The sequence below is a fragment of the Mizuhopecten yessoensis genome, unplaced genomic scaffold (genome assembly GCF_002113885.1).
Source record: "Mizuhopecten yessoensis strain PY_sf001 unplaced genomic scaffold, ASM211388v2 scaffold549, whole genome shotgun sequence".
NCBI classification, from domain to species: Eukaryota; Metazoa; Mollusca; class Bivalvia; order Pectinida; family Pectinidae; genus Mizuhopecten; species Mizuhopecten yessoensis.
Window position 1 is genome coordinate 167,627 of NW_018403602.1, and position 21,265 is coordinate 188,891.

The 21,265-nt window shown below is 37.7% G+C and overlaps 1 protein-coding gene across 7 annotated transcripts in view; it reads left to right on the plus strand.

Moving 5' to 3' along the window:
* The window catches only part of LOC110450747 (tyrosine-protein phosphatase Lar-like), a 277,405-nt gene that overhangs the window by 129,941 nt on the left and 126,199 nt on the right, over nt 1-21,265 (plus strand). For all 7 annotated transcript variants that reach the window (XM_021498451.1, XM_021498459.1, XM_021498477.1 and 4 more), the window contains one exon: nt 11,517-11,822. In XM_021498451.1, the coding sequence (XP_021354126.1) occupies nt 11,517-11,822 (306 nt within the window). The remainder of the gene's footprint in view (nt 1-11,516; nt 11,823-21,265) is intronic.

The following is a 21,265-nucleotide window of genomic DNA, read 5'->3' on the forward strand; positions in this document are numbered from 1 at the left end:
ATGTCTGACCGCTATCGGCCAAATTAGTGAACTTAGTGTCACATATGCCTAATTTTGCTGTGTCCAGGGAATAGTATGTAGCCAGATCGAACTCACAACAAACTGCAGGAAATCTATTGTCCCCACTCTCAATTATCATGGCCGTAATCAATTGATCTTACTCCTGGACTGTGGTCAGCGATATGCAAGGAGGCGGTAATAGTCAACTACTCTCATACTTACAGACCAACCATCCCAGCCCCTGTCAAAGGCGCTACATTTTAATTTGTGATAGGCTCTGGGGATTACTGTTGACCATTGGTCAATAGATTTTAATTTGTAATTAGCCGTTGTGGTTAGTGACACGGACAGCGGTCACTCCAACGAGAAGGTCATGGTAAACAATAGCTACTCTACTCTCCAGCAATTAATATACTATTGATTGGAAGTGATATGATCAGATCATCATCTGTAACTTGAGGATCGGAGAGCCTGGAATGTTCTGTACTCCAACAGCTCTCTGTAGCAATGGGAAACGTGCAAAGCATCCTGGCACTGACAATTAAAACGGAAAGAGGATTTGTATCGCTTTCAAAGCGATTAATATTTGATTCCTTCCGACTTCACACTCGGTCAATTTGACTAGCTGAAGCACACGCAGCAGTCATTAATCGTGCTTTGTGTCTGCAATAAAACATTTTTATTTCGTTCCTCTGGTCTGCACACAGTTTTCATGTACAAAGCCACGAAAGAAGTGCTGCAGAAATGATAAGTCCAAATTATAATTCTGCCAGCAGAATAAAATTAGGAATAGACTCTGGTCATATTAAATTTTCATTGTTTGAAATTTTATTCATTGCCAAGCCAACTCACCATGGAGACGGTGTCACTGCCGTGGATGGCTGGAGCAAAAGTCGGCATGGAAGCGTAGGATTGTGCTTACTTACACTGAGTCACTTGCATTCAACAGTGCGCTCCACGGTCACATCAGCCAATCATACAAATGGGAAAATATGATAGGAGAAATATTATCTGCAGAAACACACAGTGGGAAAAATCCCCTTGCTCGGTCAACATATTGATGGAATTATTCATTTAACAGAAAAATAAATTAGTCATTGTACATGAATCTGTATAGCTGTACGCTGCTCGGCAGGTTTCATGGTAGAGCGAGCTTCGACATACAATCGACAGACATGAATGAGCTTTGTGGTCTACATGCATCTATATATATTCACTTGTGGATTAGTGCATTATTGTCGTATTTCAAATAATATCCCTCTACAATGGGCTGATGGGAGTCTCTGATGCAGGTCGGGTTTAGATGGAAGTGTTATGCAAACATTCATCAATAAAAGGACGGATTAATGGATTTTGTTACTAACTATTGACTGGTTGGCCAAATTATTATAATTTGGTATTTCAAGGTTCAAACCGCTCCTGTTTTCCATAAATAAACTGATGCCAGCTAACAGGGACAATTATAACATGTATCATTACACAATAGGAATACACACTCTGCTCCATTTCACAGGATTAAAACTTTGAGCAAATACAATCCACTCCCGGAGAATCTAAATACTTCTCCCAAACCCAAGAGCAGTGAATTATACTTCATAATCAAATTTCCTAACATCTGACCTAGGACTGATCCCTTCACGTTGATCCTCCCATACTTTTCCTGCTTAATGAGATAGATACATATTGATTGAATCCGTTATTTGTATAGAAAACATGATCAGAGTTTGCATTATATGACATGACGATAAATTTTGATATATGTTCAATAGTTGAAGAAAGCAACACAATCAATCTAGTCTTCATCAATAATTCCTAGTTATATATTCAAGTCTTCATCCTTTTTAAACTTTTTTTTTTTTATAAGTTTTAATTTTCCCAGGATATGGCACTGAGGAAATTGTTTAAATGCTGATAATGATGGAAGATGTGTGTCGCCCACTGCACGTTTCTGTAAATTAGACACACTTTCAACACAATAGGATAGCGAAGAGCCAGGATATCTAGTTAATTAACGAAACACACATTCAATCTCGCCTGTCATAGCAAAGCCGGTTTTATAGAATACCTCCGGAATATAAATGAAATCAACACATGAGCAGGTATTGATGCTATCGAGTTAGGAAGAATAACACTGAGTTATTCAATTAGATGGAAATGAAGTTTTATAGTTGGGTTTTAAATCAGTTTAAATTCTGCCATTCCGTATTTGTTATGGGATATATTGCCCTGCTCTATAATTACATAATTACCTATTGCAAATTGCTATCGCAATTATATCACAATTGTTTATTTCTTTTTTTCTTACTGAAGTAAATTAATTGCAAAGTTACAGCAGAAAGCATCGCTGTGAATGAAGTTAATACATTCCAAGGTTAGTGAGTGATTTAACAAACCCTGTAAGGGAGGTCTAAAAGTTCAGCAATGAAAACATTCAAACGTGACCAGAGTATACTTGACTTTGATTTATAGATAGTTTCTTGAACGTATTAACTGATTTCAATTTCCATAAACCGCCTTCATAAACACCATTAGAACGACTGATATTGATGAATTCTGCTGGTATGTTACTGGCACCTGTGTAAAGATTGTTGAAGCTGAAAAGTCTCTCATAAAAAAAACTAAAATTTGTCTTTGTCAAAATCAACGGTTTTGGATATCAATGGAGGTGTTTTAGAAAATGCGTGTAATAATTGTTTTCTGTTGGGAAAGAAACTATGTGCCAAGTTTTAAAAATTTAGGAAAAAGTCAAATTTTATATCAGAATTTTGAATATCAACATTTAAGTGTGCTTTCAATGAACACAGGACAGGCTATTGATCAGACAAATTACAAAGCTATCTTGGAGATTGTACAACCCGAAAAACAAAAGTACAAGAGTGTAGAGTATAAGTGCCAGGGGTCATTGGAACTGACCCTCAAAGATTCTGAGCTATATGAACCTCCATCTACTGATGTGAAGAAAGCTATCTTTCTGCCCAGAGATAGCCATTGGATGATTATCAGGATTGCTGGGACCTATTTAGGTGTTTCAAAGGTTTTTGGAACTTTCAAAGCTGTCTTTAAAAGATGTGTATCTTTATTTTTTACAAAATAAACAAAAGGTCAATGTTTGCCCCCTCTCCCTCTTGACATTTTGGTAAAATTTAGCAAGGCCATATATACATTGTCAAGCCAGTATATGAAATTCTATGTTTTTTCATCAATTCTGGTTCCTGAAATTGAACTTGATGCAGGTTGTATTTTCCTTCGATGATACCTCGGAGATGCCAATGTGTTCTGACTTGAGACTTTGTGAGAGGGATAACATCAGGGAGACGCCTGTATGTTTCTGTAATGGGCCTTTCTATGTCTGTAATGGTCTGTATTTACCTGTGATTCACCGTCAGGTGTGCTGTGTTTGAGTTGTCACTGTTACCTGATGAGTGATGTATATGGATGTACCTTTAACGAGGTGTAAAGTTTACCTGGTGAAATAGATGGTGTCAGTTTCCTCTGTCAATCAAATGCCATTGTGCAGTCTTTCGCAAACATGTCCTGCATCTAACATTTTGTCCATTAGCCCTGCATCTAATATTTCATCCGTATCAAATTTTTGATTGATTGAAATTGGTAGATTATCAAAATGTTACATGACATCACGACATTATTACATGTACTTTTGTTTTGGGTCAAATTCTCTATAATATAAAAAAAAAAAACGAAAAATTATTCCAACATCAGATTGGACCATTCTGTCAGGACATGGAAACATATATATATATATAATAAATGCTGCATGCAAATTTGGTTAATCACATATTTATGTTCTTCTATGGCATTGAGTACATGTCCTGGGGCATTGCAGTTAAATTTACATGCCGCCCAAAAACTGTTGAGAATATATTTAAGGTGTATCTGGCCGTCAGTGACCTAGATGTAGATTTGGGTGTAGGTACGTCGTAAGTAACCTTACCGCTGCTATACCTGTATATATCAGTTGTAGGAGTAAGTATCTCCGTCCGTTTTCAGGTAACATGCACACGTTGACGTGCAATGTTCATTTCAAACAGAAATATTCATGACACAATATGATACACTAAGTTATACTTGCAGTGGACAGAATCCTTTCATCTTTTCAGAACATAAATCTATAGCAAGTTTTTTAAAATGTTAATGCACTGTTTGAGGTTAGTCTCAGCTAATAAATCTAATTTAAAAAAGGAATGAATTTAAGATCTCAACTAAAAATGTTACCATTGAACAATCCCTAGACAGTTCACATGAACATTATATATTAAGTAGTGAAAAAACATTAAAAAAGAAAGAAACCAACGTTAATTAAATACATTATAATAAGTCATACGCTGTGGTATAATAAGACAATATTTTTCCTGTCTCTTCATGATCAGTACACAAGCTAGGATTATTCAGGTAACCATGGTAGCCATTTGACTGGAGTAACCATGGTAGCTCACTTGACTTGAGTAATCAGGGTAGCTCATTTGACTCGAGAAATCATGGTAGCTCACTTGACTTGAGAAATCAGGGTAGCTCACTTGACTTGAGTAACCATGGTAGCTCACTTGACTCGAGAAATCAGGGTACCTCACTTGACTTGAGAAATCATGGTAGCTCACTTGACTCGAGAAATCATGGTAGCTCATTTGACTCGAGTAATCAGGGTAGCTCATTTGGCTGGAGTAACCATGCTAGCTCATTTGACTGGAGTAACCATGGTAGTGTATTTGACTGGAGTAACCATGCTAGTTTATTTGACTCGAGTAACCATGCTAGTTTATTTGACTGGAGTCTCACTTGACTCGAGAAATCAGGGTAGCTCACTTGACTAGAGTAACCATGGTAGCTCACTTGACTTGAGTAATCATGATAGCTCACTTGACTTGAGTAATCATGGTAGCTGACTTGACTTGAGTAACCATGGTAGCTCACTTTACTTGAGTAACCATGGTAGCTCACTTGACTTGAGCAACCATGGTAGCTCACTTGACTTGAGTAATCCTGGTAGCTCACTTGACTTGAGTAATCAGGGTAGCTCACTTGACTTGAGTAATCGTGGTAGCTCACTGGACTTGAGTAACCATGGTAGCTCACTTGACTTGAGCAACCATGGTAGCTCACTTGACTTGAGTAATCAGGGGAGCTCACTTGACTTGAGTAACAATGGTAGCTCACTTGACTCGAGAAATCATGGTAGCTCATTTGACTCGAATAATCAGGGTAGCTCATTTGACTGGAGTAACCATGCTAGCTCATTTGACTGGAGTAACCATGCTAGTTTATTTGACTCGAGTAACCATGCTAGTTTATTTGACTGGAGTAACCGTGCTAGTTTATTTGACTGCTCACTTGACTTGAAAAATCATGGTAGCTCACTTGACTTGAGTAATCATGATAGCTCACTTGACTAGAATAATAAGACAATATTTTTCCTGTCTCTTCATGATCAGTACACAAGCTAGGATTATTCAGGTAACCATGGTAGCCATTTGCCTGGAGTAACCATGGTAGCTCACTTGACTTGAGTAATCCTGGTAGCTCACTTGACTTGAGTAATCAGGGTAGCTCATTTGACTCGAGATATCATGGTAGCTCACTTGACTTGAGAAATCATGGTAGGGTAGCTCATTTGACTCGAGAAATCATGGTGGCTTACTTGACTTGAGAAATCAGGGTAGCTCACTTGACTTGAGTAATCATGGTAGCTGACTTGACTTGAGTAACCATGGTAGCTCACTTTACTTGAGTAACCATGGTAGCTCACTTGACTTGAGCAACCATGGTAGCTCACTTGACTTGAGTAATCATGGTAGCTCACTTGACTTGAGTAATCAGGGTAGCTCATTTGACTCGAGATATCATGGTAGCTCACTTGACTTGAGAAATCATGGCAGCTCACTTGACTTGAGAAATCATGGTAGCTCACTTGACTTGGGAAATCATGGTAGCTCACTTGACTTGAGTAATCATGGTAGCTCACTTGACTTGAGTAATCATGATAGCTCACTTGACTAGAATAATAAGACAATATTTTTCCTGTCTCTTCATGATCAGTACACAAGCTAGGATTATTCAGGTAACCATGGTAGCCATTTGCCTGGAGTAACCATGGTAGCTCACTTGACTTGAGTAATCAGGGTAGCTCACTTGACTCGAGAAATCATGGTAGCTCACTTGACTCGAGAAATCAGGGTACCTCACTTGACTTGAGAAATCATGGTAGCTCACTTGACTTGAGAAATCAGGGTAGCTCACTTGACTTGAGTAATCGTGGTAGCTCACTGGACTTGAGTAACCATGGTAGCTCACTTGACTCGAGAAATCAGGGTAGCTCACTTGACTTGAGTAATCGTGGTAGCTCACTGGACTTGAGTAACCATGGTAGCTCACTTGACTCGAGAAATCATGGTAGCTCATTTGACTCGAGTAATCAGGGTAGCTCATTTGACTGGAGTAACCATGCTAGCTCATTTGACTGGAGTAACCATGCTAGTTTATTTGACTCGAGTTACCACAGTAAAACATTAGAGTCTATTATTACGGTAGAACATTTGACTGGAGTAACCATGGTAGTTTATTTGACTGGAGTAACCATGCTAGTTTATTTGACTGGAGTAACCGTGCTAGTTTATTTGACTCGGGTAACCATGGTAGTTTATTTGACTATCGTGGTAGCTCACTGGACTTGAACTGGAGTAACCATGGTAGTGTATTTGACTGGAGTAACCATGGTAGTTTATTTGACTGGAGTAAACATGCTAGTTTATTTGACTGGAGTAACCATGCTAGTTTATTTGACTGGAGTAACCATGCTAGTTTATTCGACTCGAGTAACCATGCTAGTTTATTTGACTGGAGTAACCATGCTAGTTTATTTGACTGGAGTAACCATGCTAGTTTATTTGACTGGAGTAACCATGCTAGTTTATTTGACTCGAGTAACCATGCTAGTTTATTTGACTGGAGTAACCGTGGTAGTTTATTCGACTCGAGTAACCATGTTAGTTTATTTGACTCGAGTAACCATGCTAGCTCATTTGACTGGAGTAACCATGGTAGTGTATTTGACTGGAGTAACCATGGTAGTGTATTTGACTGGAGTAACCATGCTAGTTTATTTGACTGGAGTAACCATGCTTGTTTATTTGACTGGAGCAACCATGCTAGTTTATTTGACTGGAGTAAACCATGGTAGTTTATTCGACTCGAGTAACCATGGTAGTTTATTTGACTAGAGTAACCATGCTAGTTTATTTGACTGGAGTGACCATGCTAGTTTATTTGACTGGAGTAACCATGCTAGTTTATTTGACTGGAGTAACCATGGTAGTTTATTTGACTGGAGTAACCGTGGTAGTTTATTCGACTCGAGTAACCATGGTAGTTTATTTGACTAGAGTAACCATGCTAGTGTATTTGACTGGAGTTACCATGGTAGTGTATTTGACTGGAGTTACCTTGGTAGTTTATTTGACTGGAGTAACCATGCTAGCTCATTTGACTGGAGTAACCATGGTAGTGTATTTGACTGGAGTAACCATGCTAGTTTATTTGACTCGAGTTACCATGCTAGTTTATTTGACTCGAGTAACCATGCTAGTTTATTTGACTGGAGTTACCACAGTAAAACATTAGAGTCTATTATTACGGTAGAACATTTGACTCAAGTAACCCGTGCTTTCTTGTGTTCTGTCCTATACAGCAGAAAACATTTCCTCAGGAACCGACTTCTATCGATTTACCAACAAAATCAGGAGTAAGTTTAAGAAAGGCAGACATAGACAATGTATGGAAATAGAATATATCAAAAAAGACACAACACCTTAAACTAGTAAATTGGAAAAGGAAGAACCAGTGTCAAATGCTTTCCATCCACACTCCGATTAGATGTTTCTTAGCAGATGTTGATAAATGTAGGTAACTTCCCCGTACGGAGACAAATGGTCTGAGAACGTGTCTAATTAGCAAGTTCCAGTTTACTGTTGTAATTTCCGGGGGGGGGGGAATTGTATAGAGATCACGATTTGTTTAGTCGTTTCATCATGTACTAGTACATCTCTAGGTGTCTGTGGAGATTCTAGTGTCACAGTGGAAGGGGCGGGGAAATCTACACAGAAACGGACATGGTTTCAAAATCAGACATCACTTCTATTGGGAGACTTAATTGTGCTGGTAAATTACTTACAGTTATTCAATTTGGTTTAATTAGTATTCAAATGTTTCTTGTAAAAGGTCACATTGCAACATCATTAATTCTGCTAACAATTAAGTCTGGGTGTGGAAAATGGAAAGGATTTGTGAATGAAATTTTGCAGTTGACGTTCAAAATGTTTAATGGAGTTTATGATGAGGTTACTAATGTGTTAACACTTTACAAAAAAGTTATTTAACAGAGCTGAGTCTAAAATGAATCAAAACTAGTGGATGGGTTCAAATTTGGTCGTAACTTTAATTAACGGAAAACGAAAAAAAGAACTATAAGTTCGAATTCTGTGTGTGATTCACCCCAAGTGAAAGTGAATCACGGGTAAAATTTACGTATTCCAAATATATAATTTCTCCTTTAATCCCCAGCAGTCATTAGTTCTGAGATTCCTCTGTGATGGTACAACTTTTTCCAGGTGATATTCGTCTGAAATGTTTCATTACATCTATGTAGCACATTTAGGTTTTGCAATCTCCTTCTTTGCATTGGGATCAATGCACTGATATTGTTAAAGGGTTACATTAGTGGTTATGAATATTCATTCATTGCTAAGCCATCACTGAATATTTATTAATTACTAAACCATTAGTAAATAATGAATATTCATGAGCAAAGTTTATCAATATATGTTCCACGTGCACGGTGCATTAGTTCCACCTCATCATAAATCCTATTGACAAATACATTATTTGTAGCCAACAGAAAATCACTGGAATAGGTCCTATCTGTGATAAAAACAAACATTTGTTAGAAATAATAACAAGGTTTTTCTTTATTTCTAAAGATTTAAAATTCATTATTTTCGAAAAGAGTCTTATGAAGAAAAGAAAATCTGATTGGCCGATTTTAGATTTTATTTCAAGACAGCATTTTCTTGGTCTGCCTTTTTTGTTGGAATTACAGGGAAAGTGTGTTTGAATGTGATAAAACTGGTACACACTGGTTGTAATGTGATAGATATTATGTTGTGCTACAAATCTTGTGTCTGACACATTGAAAACAGGGGGTATACCTTAATGGTAGAGGATAGGGGATTCTATTATAGGCTTTATTGAGTAGTGTTATGATGGGGGGGGGGGGGGGGGGTGTTATTGTAGTGTGTTTTGTTAACTTGTGGGCAGTGAATTGATCAAAGAACCATCACAGGTTTTGGTAGGTTAGATTACAAAGGTAAGGATGTTGCAGAAGGGAGAAAATAGGACAGATGGGGTTTTATGGCTGTATTTATTACTGATCAATCTCACACAGCAGACATTCAATACAATTGTGGGTTGTTATGGTTACCTGGGTTAATGGTCATGCGGCTGTGGATTGGCTATATTACAAACCTGAATGTGAAATACTTAAAAAAAACAAAGCTGCAGGAAGAGGTGGGGGTCAGAGGTTGATTATACCATCTGTTTTCATTGACTGTCTGACACTTGTTTTGTAATTTGGTACAATATCTGTTGTCATTAGTTCCACATGTGGGCATGAGCTTACATTATTTTATCCAATCAGCACCCAGTTTAATTACATGTGATCCCAACAACCAATCAGAATTGACATTAAAACAGAAATAAGTCGTGTGAATAAAAAGGTAGCTGTATTTCGAAAATTCTCGTAAAGACGATTTGTTATAATCTGAATATTCTGTGTTTGCAACAAGGAAACCATAACATGGTTTTTAGAGTTACCTCCCCTTGTCACACTTCAGTGAATGACACAAAAATACTTTTAGGAAATCAGGAAAGATGGAATATTGTCAACAATTTGAAAACACTTATTCTTGGTGAATTCACATGTGTGTCCTATACAACAGAAAGAGGTATTATTTATCCCTGAGCTCTGTAGTATTAAGTTTAGAAAACACAAACACAAATAGACAGGCCTAAAGTACCAGCATAGGGGTGGAAATATTCTGGAACATGTGATCACAACATAACATTATAACAAGTCTTTAGAGTAGATTTTATTTTATCGAATTCATTCCTTTAGAAATTATTTGAAAATTCCAAATTTGTGTTTTCATTAGTCCTGAGTGAAGGGCACTTGTAACCACAGGCGGATTATAATCGATTCTGTTACGGAAATTTCATGTAAATTTTACCTCGATATTGGTAGAGTTGGGCAATGGGGGGAGGAGTTGTAATCAAGTGTAATTGTCAAAGTGCAGCTGCTCTGATTAAAATTTCACAGAGAAATGAATCGTTTCAAGGTGCAGTTCAGAATTTAATTTTCTCGCGTAATCCCTTGTCAATAGTACTTTTTATGTTCCATGCCAGATTCTCTGTCCTTATTTTTTGTTCAAGAATGTTAGTTGCACTTTTTAAATGTTCAGTAAAATGTAGAGATTCTTATCATCGTTTAAGTTAAGATAAAAGTTGAATCCAACACGTGGAAAAATAAAGATTGCAGTGTAACACAATCAGCTTTCAATAATTTTTCCACTTTGTTGAGATGTTTTTGTGTAAAATAATTAGTGGTATTTTAGACCATAATAGTCAACCAAGTGTAGTATTTGTCATCAACACAGGTGTGTTATATCTCACCTGTAATGACAATGTACAGATAGATAACTTCCTATCATCTAAGTCATTTACCCCTCCAACTGTTTCTCAATAATAGTTTTCCCATGGTTGCAACCTGAGAAAAGTGAAAAGAGTTTTATTTGTATTGTAGTTTTGTTGTAGTATACTGAGATATAGATTTCTTCACTTGGTCAGCAATTGCTGGGAGAACATACACAGTCAACATTTCAGCTGTTTACTAGAACAGGACATAGACGTTGTGCTATTTGTATATGTAGTCACATACACAGTAAAACATGCTTATAATGAACCCCAAGAGACTTAGAATGACCCCCTGGGGATTTCAACATTGTATTTTAGCCAGAATACCTGGACTTTACAGTATCCATAAACTTTGAACTTAAGACAAATTAACCACAATAAATAGAAACAATCACTATTACATCCTTCTTCATCACATTACATTACCATATATTCACCATCCTTATGCATTTTGTAAATAACACCTTGTCCTGTTTTCAACAAACTTCATGTTTGGGGACAAGTTTATCAAAGGCTTAAAAGAGACAAAAAAAAATTGTACAATGAATACATGTTATTCAAAGTTTTTGAAAAAAAAAGTGTAGCACAAAATTAAATGTGTTCAAATTTAAGGACATTGTTAAAAATGGGACATTTTAGACATGACTGTTTTTCTAAATTGATGTTGTGTGCATGGCTATGCATGCTTTGTTGTAAACCAATCAGGGTTTGCCATGTCACATGAACATCCCGAGTCATTTCCGTGTTTTCTGTACTTTCAGATCCACCTCAAGTCACACAATCACCAAGAAATCAAAAGGTTGCTGAAGACTCCATTATCAGTTTCTTCTGCAAGGCATCAGGAAATCCCCAGCCTCGCTTTCAGTGGGAGCGAGATGGCAAACGGATTAATCCAAAACGGACACGTTACTTTATTTACGATATGCCACATGGAAGTGTTCTGAGGATAGAGCCTGTGAAAGCACGGAGAGACCAAGCAACGTTCACATGCATCGCCGACAACGGTATCGGAGAACCCGCCCGATCCAACGCCTCGCTGAAGGTCTATGCAATGAACCGAGACAAGGGTAGGTAACTCTAACTGCATGCACCTCAGCTTAACACCCAAACGGTTTTCCTGTGAAATCGGGGGGCGAAATAAAATGTTTAAATTAATCCCTTTAAAGGCTAAAGAAATATGATAAACACATTTTTTTATCAAGCTGTAATGATCGTCTCCTAGATTAATATTGCGCAGTTATGTGGCGACTTGCTTTTATCGCGCAACTTGCGCTAATATGTCGCATTATTGTAGACTTGAAAAATGTTGAGACAATTTCATGATTGTCAAAAGCTGATGATAAAAGTTTTGGATGGTAACATAAAGTTTCTTTAATATGCCGCATGTGGATCATAGTTGTAGTTACAAGGGGAGATAATTAACAAAATGTTGGAGACATGGTTGTTATTCTGACATGTTTGTGAAGGAAAATGTCAGTTTCTACCGCAGTGAATCTAGTTGATGTCAGTTTTCTCAAGATGAAATAACTTTATGTCTGCTCCTTCTTGGTGAAATCTCTTGATATTAGTTCCTAAAATGTGAAATCATTCGTGTTTTCACCAATAATGTGAAACAATCTGACTCTATCTTTGTTTCCCAAGGTCAAATCATTCGTGTTTTCACCAATAATGTGAAACAATCTGACTCTATCTCTGTTCCCCCAAGGCCAAATCATCTGACTCTATCAATGTTCCCCCAAGGTCAAATCATCTCAATCTATCTCTGTTCCCCACAAGGTCAAATCATCTCAATCTATCTCTGTTCCCCCAAGGTCAAATCATTTGACTCTATCTCTGTTCATCCAAGGTCAAATCATTTGACTCTATCTCTGTTCCCCCAAGGTCAAATCATTTGACTCTATCTCTGTTCCCCCAAGATCAAATCATTTGACTCTATCTCTGTTCATCCAAGGTCAAATCATTTGACCTTTAGATCAATGTAAGCTAGATGTATTTTGTTTTTTATTTATAAGATTTTTTTCATCCTAAATGTTGAAGTTGAAATAGTGCTTGACGGGAAATTGTTTGCTCTTAAAGATTTGATATAGGAGAATTAAAGTACATATACAAAGTGTTCTACAGTTGTAGGGATATTGAGGGAGGGATTGATGTTAGGTCAGGGATATCGAGGGAGGTAGTGATGCTAGGTCAGGGATATTGAGGGAGGGAGTGATGTTAGGTCAGGGATATCTAGGGAGGGAGTGATGTTAGGTCAGGGATATTGAGGGAGGTAGTGATGCTAGGTCAGGGATATCGAGGGAGGGAGTGATGCTAGGTCAGGGATATTGAGGGAGGTAGTGATGTTAGGTCAGGGATATCTTGGGAGGGAGTGATGTTAGGTCAGGTATATCGAGGGAGGGAGTGATGTTAGGGCAGGGATATCGAGGGAGGGATATCGAGGGAGGGATTGATGTTGGGTCAGGGATATCGAGGGAGGGAGATCGGGGGGGGGATTGATGTTGGGTCAGGGATATCGAGGGAGGGAGATCGGGGGGGGGATTGATGTTGGGTCAGGGATATCGAGGGAGGGATTGATGTTGGGTCAGGGATATCGAGGGAGGGATTGATGTTAGGGCAGGGATATCGAGGGAGGGAGTGCTGAAAGGTCAGGGATATCGAGGGAGGGATATCGAGGGAGGGATTGATGTTAGGGCAGGGATATCGAGGGAGGGAGTGCTGATAGGTCAGGGATATCGAGGGAGGGAGATCGGGGGGGGGATTGATGTTGGGTCAGGGATATCGAGGGAGGGAGATCGGGGGGGGGATTGATGTTGGGTCAGGGATATCGAGGGAGGGAGTAATGAGGGAGGGATTGATGTTAGGTCAGGGATATCGTGGGAGGTAGTGATGCTAGGTCAGGGATATCGAGGGAGGGAGATCGGGGGGGGGATTGATGTTGGGTCAGGGATATCGAGGGAGGGATATCGAGGGAGGGATTGATGTAAGGTCAGGGATATCGAGGGAGGGAGTGCTGATAGGTCAGGGATATCGAGGGAGGGAGTAATGATAGGTCAGGGATATCGAGGGAGGGAGTGATATTAAGATATTCCCAATTTGGGTTTTAACCTCTAATACCATGATGTCCTAATTGATATGTTTCTGTTACATGGAAATGCGGCATTGTAAAATAGTTGTAGTCAGTAGTATGTGGGAAACAAACCAAAGATTGGACGCTGAGATACTGGAGATGACTTATGTGTGTTGAGTCACTTAGATACTGGAGATAACTTATGTGTGCTTAGTCACTTAGATACTGGAGATAACTTATGTGAGCTGAGCCACTTAGATACTGGAGATAACTTATGTGTGTTGAGTCACTTAGATACTGGAGATAACTTATGTGTGTTGAGTCACTTAGATACTGGAGATAACTTATGTGTGTTGAGTCACTTAGATACTGGAGATAACTTATGTGTGTTGAGTCACTTAGATACTGGAGATAACTTATGTGTGTTGAGTCACTTAGATACTGGAGATAACTTATGTGTGTTGAGTCACTTAGATACTGGAGATAACTTATGTGTGTTGAGTCACTTAGATACTGGAGATAACTTATGTGTGTTGAGTCACTTAGATACTGGAGATAACTTATGTGTGTTGAGTCACTTAGATACTGGAGATAACTTATGTGTGTTGAGTCACTTAGATACTGGAGATAACTTATGTGTGTTGAGTCACTTAGATACTGGAGATAACTTATGTGTGTTGAGTCACTTAGATACTGGAGATAACTTATGTGTGTTGAGTCACTTAGATACTGGAGATAACTTATGTGTGTTGAGTCACTTAGATACTGGAGATAACTTATGTGTGTTGAGTCACTTAGATACTGGAGATAACTTATGTGTGTTGAGTCACTTAGATACTGGAGATAACTTATGTGTGTTGAGTCACTTAGATACTGGAGATAACTTATGTGTGTTGAGTCACTTAGATACTGGAGATAACTTATGTGTGTTGAGTCACTTAGATACTGGAGATAACTTATGTGTGTTGAGTCACTTAGATACTGGAGATAACTTATGTGTGTTGAGTCACTTAGATACTGGAGATAACTTATGTGTGTTGAGTCACTTAGATACTGGAGATAACTTATGTGTGTTGAGCCACTTAGATACTGGAGATAACTTATGTGAGCTGAGCCACTTAGATACTGGAGATGACTTATGTGTGCTTAGTCACTTAGATACTGGAGATAACTTATGTGAGCTGAGCCACTTAGATACTGGAGATAACTTATGTGAGCTGAGCTACTTAGATACTGGAGATGACTTATGTGAGCTGAGCCACTTAGATACTGGAGATAACTTATGTGTGTTGAGTCACTTAGATACTGGAGATAACTTTTGTGTGCTTAGTCACTTAGATACGGGGAATAACTGGCTCCTTGTTCAGGTTGTATTGCTCATGGTTGGTGTTAATTGGAATTTAAAAAAATGTTTGAATTTTCCACAATTATTAACAGGTCAAATGTTTAGTGAGTTGTTAGGCTGGTCTGCGTGCACTGTCTTGTTGAAATACAAATAACTGCGACAGTTCAGAATCACAGAGACATTTGTAGAATCTTACTATTCGGAAATGGATGTGACCTTTGCTGTTTCTTGGCCAGTTTAATGAAGTCTTTGACCAGCCATCCATACAGCTTGTCTGTTATTTAGATATACCCAGCCTCAGGATAGTACATCGTGTTGCCTGTATGGTCGTCTAATTACGATCGTATTGACTTAATACAAGATAGTAGCCGGTGCTGCCATCCACGTCCTATATGCTGCGGTGCTGGCCGACAGGACGGGATATTACCACGAACATTCCACTCTCATGTCAGCTCTGTATGCCTAGTCAGGTGGCTTAACGTTGATGGGGAAAACAAAAATGATCAATATTCATACCCCCGGTGATTCCATGGTGAAAGCAGTATATGCAAATGATGGTAATGCTAGGCTAAAGGTCAGCCAGTCGTTGTATCATGCTCAAGGAAAATGTTGACTACCATCACTGTGTGTGATGATGACTGCCATCTCTGTGTGTGATGATGACTGCCATCTCTGTGTGTGATGATGACTGTCATCACTGTGTGTGATGACTGCCATCACTGTGTGTGATGATGACTGCCATCACTGTGTTTGATGATGACTGCCATCACTGTGTGTGATGATTGGATAGGTTGCAACCAGTCCCTCTTGACTGTCATGCATATTTTAATTGTTCATGATTAGTTGTCTCCCCTATGGGAAATCTTTGATTAAATATTTTCTCAGAGCAGTTTATTAAGGCTAATATTACTGGTAATCAATCTCAATTTTTTGTGAAATTAAAACTAAAACAAATATTTTATTAAAGAACGCAATCTAAAAGTTATAACGGTTTGAGGTAGTAACTAGTTTTCAATAGTTTAACATGTAATAGGTATTTGAAAACATAAAATGTGATTTTTTGAATCTTTTATGTTATCAATATTTTTGTAGGGTACATACTTTTGTGATTTGAATTTCTCAAATACATTTTCAATTACTAGTTTTTAATAAAGTAGACATCTACGTTCATTTCATCCTTTAAATAGAATGGTATGTGGAAGGGGGGCAGGATTGATGTTTGGCATATTTAAACAGTGTGAGTACAGGTTTACTTGTGAGGAGATGAAGGGTGGCTTGGGTGAAGTATTATTCTAGGGCAATGTCCTTCTGACAGAATATAACACAATAGACTGTTCCCTCATTGATATGGAGAGGTCATCTTGAATGTGGTTTTAAATACCGGGAAACAGGTGTGTTTGACCTATATCGTTTCTATGACATTAGGGCGTCACTGGTAAGGTCACTGACACTGCCCGCTGATCACTATCTTGTGAAAAGTAAATTGTGGATTTTCATTTTCCTCTTAAACTTACTGATGGAAAAAATATTATCTTACGTGTAACTGTCCAAAATTGTCAAGGAGCTGTCCATTATTACACACAATAATGCCACTGCTATATAATGGTCAGCTACAGGTAAATATCACCGACTTCATTGAATTTTCTAAGAGTCCAATGAATGTGATGTCATATTTATGTTTGAATAAGAATCCCATTTTGTTTTCTGTTGAATGTTTAACATTAATCAACTGTAAATAAAATATAATAAATCTTTACCAGAGGAATTACCCTGTTTTAAGCAGGAGAAAATGAAGCGTCAATTCAAGTCATCAGTTCTGAGAGAGAATAAACAGTTTCAGTCCCCTTCTACCGTCTTTATCAATCGCTTTGATGAACCAAAGTGTTAGGGATGACATCAGTAAATTATAGGATTGACACCAGTAAATTATAGGATGTACACCAGTAAATTATAGGATGTACACCAGTAAATTATAGGATGTACACCAGTAAATTATAGGATGTACACCAGTAAATTATAGGATGTACACCAGTAAATTATAGGATGTACACCAGTAAATTATAGGATGTACACCAGTAAATTATAGGATGTACACCAGTAAATTATAGGATGTACACCAGTAAATTATAGGATGTACACCAGTAAATTATAGGATGTACACCAGTAAATTATAGGATGTACACCAGTAAATTATAGGATGTACACCAGTAAATTATAGGATGTACACCAGTAAATTATAGGATGTACACCAGTAAATTATAGGATGTACACCAGTAAATTATAGGATGTACACCAGTAAATTATAGGATGTACACCAGTAAATTATAGGATGTACACCAGTAAGTTTTATGTCTCACACATGGGCTCATTTATGTATATTTTAGATTTCACACTGGTAAAAGTGGGTCTTGTTCCTGCAAATTTTAGTCTCAATCCTTCGGACATTAAGAGCTCAGTAAATGCTTGATCAAAATTTATTTTCTTTGCAGAAAAAATAAGATATGCTCAAACTGGTAAATTTTAGGCAGCTGGTATTACAACAGTAAGTTTGGGTCTAAGTGACATCTGCCCCCATCCTCCCCCTCCAATCCATGGAACTCACTTGGTCAGTAATGTTGGGCTAGTAAAGTGTAGTTTATAACATTCCTATGGAAATCTCACATGTAACGTATTCGATCAGTCAAATAAAAGATCTTGGGTCAAAAATGTTCTTTTTATCTGAGGACCAAATAGAAATCAATGACCTGGATATAATTTCATTCATAGATGATCTAATTCTTATCTTCTACATTCTCCTACACGTATCTGGGCCTCACACCTATGTAAGCTCCCATCCCAGACCTCCCTGTGTACATATTTGTGGTTTGAATGTCTGTCTGTGTATGACTGTATTCTCCTGCCCTGAATTGTCATCTTACTCAAATATGTTCACATTGACTTTTTTGTGAATATTTACAAACCTTTTCCTATATCAATAATACATGTCTGGTTGTGGTAGTTACAAGTCCAATCATGTCAATGTTTCCTTCTCAGACTTTTAAGTTTTTTGAAAATATCATCATTGTATATTCAGCTATAACCTCCAGTTAACCTACGTATCCCATAACCAAAGGACCTGGGCGTGTAATATAAAAGTCTCGCTGACAGTACAGATATTCTTACCTGGTACACTTACTAACATAACTTCTCCGCCATGTTCTTGTTGAATTAAATCAAGTGTATATAACTATCTATAGTCATGCCAAACACCTCATTTAGAATCTGCACTAAATATCACTCACCTGCTCCAAAAGAAAAATAGAATTTGCATTTTATGTTGAAATTTTATTACATAGCTATGTCTGTTACATGATAAAATTTCATTGGCCCAGAGATCGCTAGGTGCTCACTTCCCTTCTAAACTGTATAGGTTAAAATTGTACCTGCTTGTGTAAAGTCGAATCTTGCAGCTCTTTTTGTAGATACAATATATATACTGCATTGTTTTTGTGGAAAAGTATTGATATCGAATTAAATACAAGATGGAGCCCTGAAAATCTTTTCTGTGTAATTTTAATATCACATCTGCCAAATGATGGTGTTCTTTTCTATTACACTTTAACAGGTTCAAGAAGATAGGAAATATCAACAAGGCTGTAAATTAATGTTTTTTACTTCTATATCAATTTGAAAAATGTACTTATTGTAAATTGAGTTATTAAGAATATTTTTTTTTTTTTTTAATAAATGGTAATTAACGACTGAAAGTCTTTGCTGACTGAATGTCATTGGACGACTATTTTCAAGAGAGTGGGAAGGTCACTTTGTCATTCAATGAATGAAATTTTGTTGCGGGAAGCATAAAAAACCTGGTAAGCGTTGCTACAGTTACTGTCATAAACAAATCAGCCGTAATCCACAGATTTCTGAGAGACAGCAAACACTGATAGACACAGTTTTAGCGGATCTCTTGTATGTTTTCTCTTACGTTTCTGTGGCGGAGTAGTCCCCAAGGCTGTATCTCTCTGGGGCCTCACACATGAATCACACAAATTCCGCCTCACGTCTGCCGAGTAGAATTGTGTTTAGGAATTAGTCTGAAGAAATATACACAACAATTTTTTGAGAAAGTTTAAGACATGAAATGCATTAACTCCTAGGCGGCTTATTATAAAATTGTTCTAATAGAATACATTTAAAGTTACAATTTCTAAACTAAATGTGACCATGGAATTTGCATCAGGTGCTATTTAGTCAGATTTAAAACTAGTTGTTAGGGCGTTTCTGCGGTTGGATGGGTTATTGTATAAAAGTGAACTGTCCAGCCATTCCTCTTTAGTTATACATAGTTTTTAGACTTGAAAAAGTTTTTTTTTCAACATAACACAAAATTTGATTGAATTTGAATAATTTGTTGCTTTCAAAGTACAGAGAATTTGGATTCAAAAATCAATTTTATGGAAAAATCCATCTTGATGTTTTGTTATGACCTCGTTTTGTACCCGAGCTTTATCACTTAAAGGCTGCGGAGGCTCATCTGAAATTCAAAAGTGTGCGAATTCCATACCTCTGATTTTAAGGGTTTGGTTTCTGTGTCATCTTTTGAGAAAGATTTGGGCCGTCTTAATTAACCCTTGGGATGCCTCTTGGATCGCCCAATCTTAATTAACCCTTGGGATGCCTCTTGGATCGCCCAATCTTAATTAACGCTTGGGATGCCTCTTGGATCGCCCAATGTTAATTAACCCTTGGGATGCCTCTTGGATCGCCCAATCTTAATTAACCCTTGGGATGCCTCTTGGATCGCCCAATCTTAATTACCCCTTGGGATGCCTCTTGGATCGCCCAATAGAATTGTCTTCACTTTGATAAGGTAAACTTACAATGCTTAGTGCTAGAAAAACAATTGCTCATTGCAAAACTGCAATTCCCAAACCGGCTAAGTCTTGAGATTTACGTTGCCATGGAAACATTTCTTTTTGTGCATAAAATCAATAGGCCGGTAGAGGGTGCTACAGGATAACATAAATGAAAGTATTATCCCAGTGATGGTTCTATCTCCCAAACATCAGCGAATCAAATGAAACAGATTGCACATTGAATGCCTTCTGTATTCATCCTGACTGTACAACATCACTGTGGCGATTATTTATTACAAATTTTCCCAAGTCCTTGTCATCATCGTTCAGAGACAAAAATGCGTGGACAGACTTTTGTAGAAATTTCCATTTCTGTTGGTACCAGTATGAGTGTGATGTTTTTTATTGTTCCCTAAAAAGTAATGATTTTTCTGAATTCTCTGTTTTGTGTTTGATGAAAATGATTTTCTTAGTGGCCAAGACTAGCCTTGTGCCAAGGTTTGCCCTAGTTCTAATGGGTTTGGTTATTGGTGTTTCGTAGCCTGTTTGGACTGTTGACATCATAGTCCTTACCCGTTACCGAACCTCAGACAGGACATTACAACTGGCTGTATATAGTCACCTCTGCTGGGTCAGCCAGACCATCAGGCATAAACGACCATCAATTATTTATACAAATGTCCATTTTGTGACTCCAGTAGTGTAGGCACTATTGAAGAAGTGGTTAAAATTCCATTTAATGACAAATTTCAAATGGACATCAAGGCATCTTAAGCCACAGGCGGTAGACTTCTTTAATGTAACTTTTAAGTTCTTTCAGTGTTTTTTTTGTGCTTTTTTGTCATCTTTGAAACTTTAAAGTTATCATATCTATCAGATGTGACTATTGGTTGAATTTAAAGCAATTTCCACAAGGTTTTACTTTAAGATAGCATTATTCAGTTTAAGGCTTATGGAATTTTTTTTAGGGAGTTTGTGTTTCCTGGTGTGTGTATTGCAAATGAGAGATTTGATAAGGAAATGCAGCCCTTGTCAAGTGTGTAAGAAATGCTGCAATTGGTTCCAATATTTGTTTCAGACATGTCATTCTTCTCGACCATTATACTGACAAAGCAGGCTGGCTATTTTAGGCCATAATATAGAAATACCAGTATTTACTCTTGCTGGTGAAAAAAAAAAATCTATTTTAATTTCATCCAATCAGTCTTGCATCGGTGGTGACAGCCGAACACCCTTGTTCAATCTGCTGCGTTTCGAGGG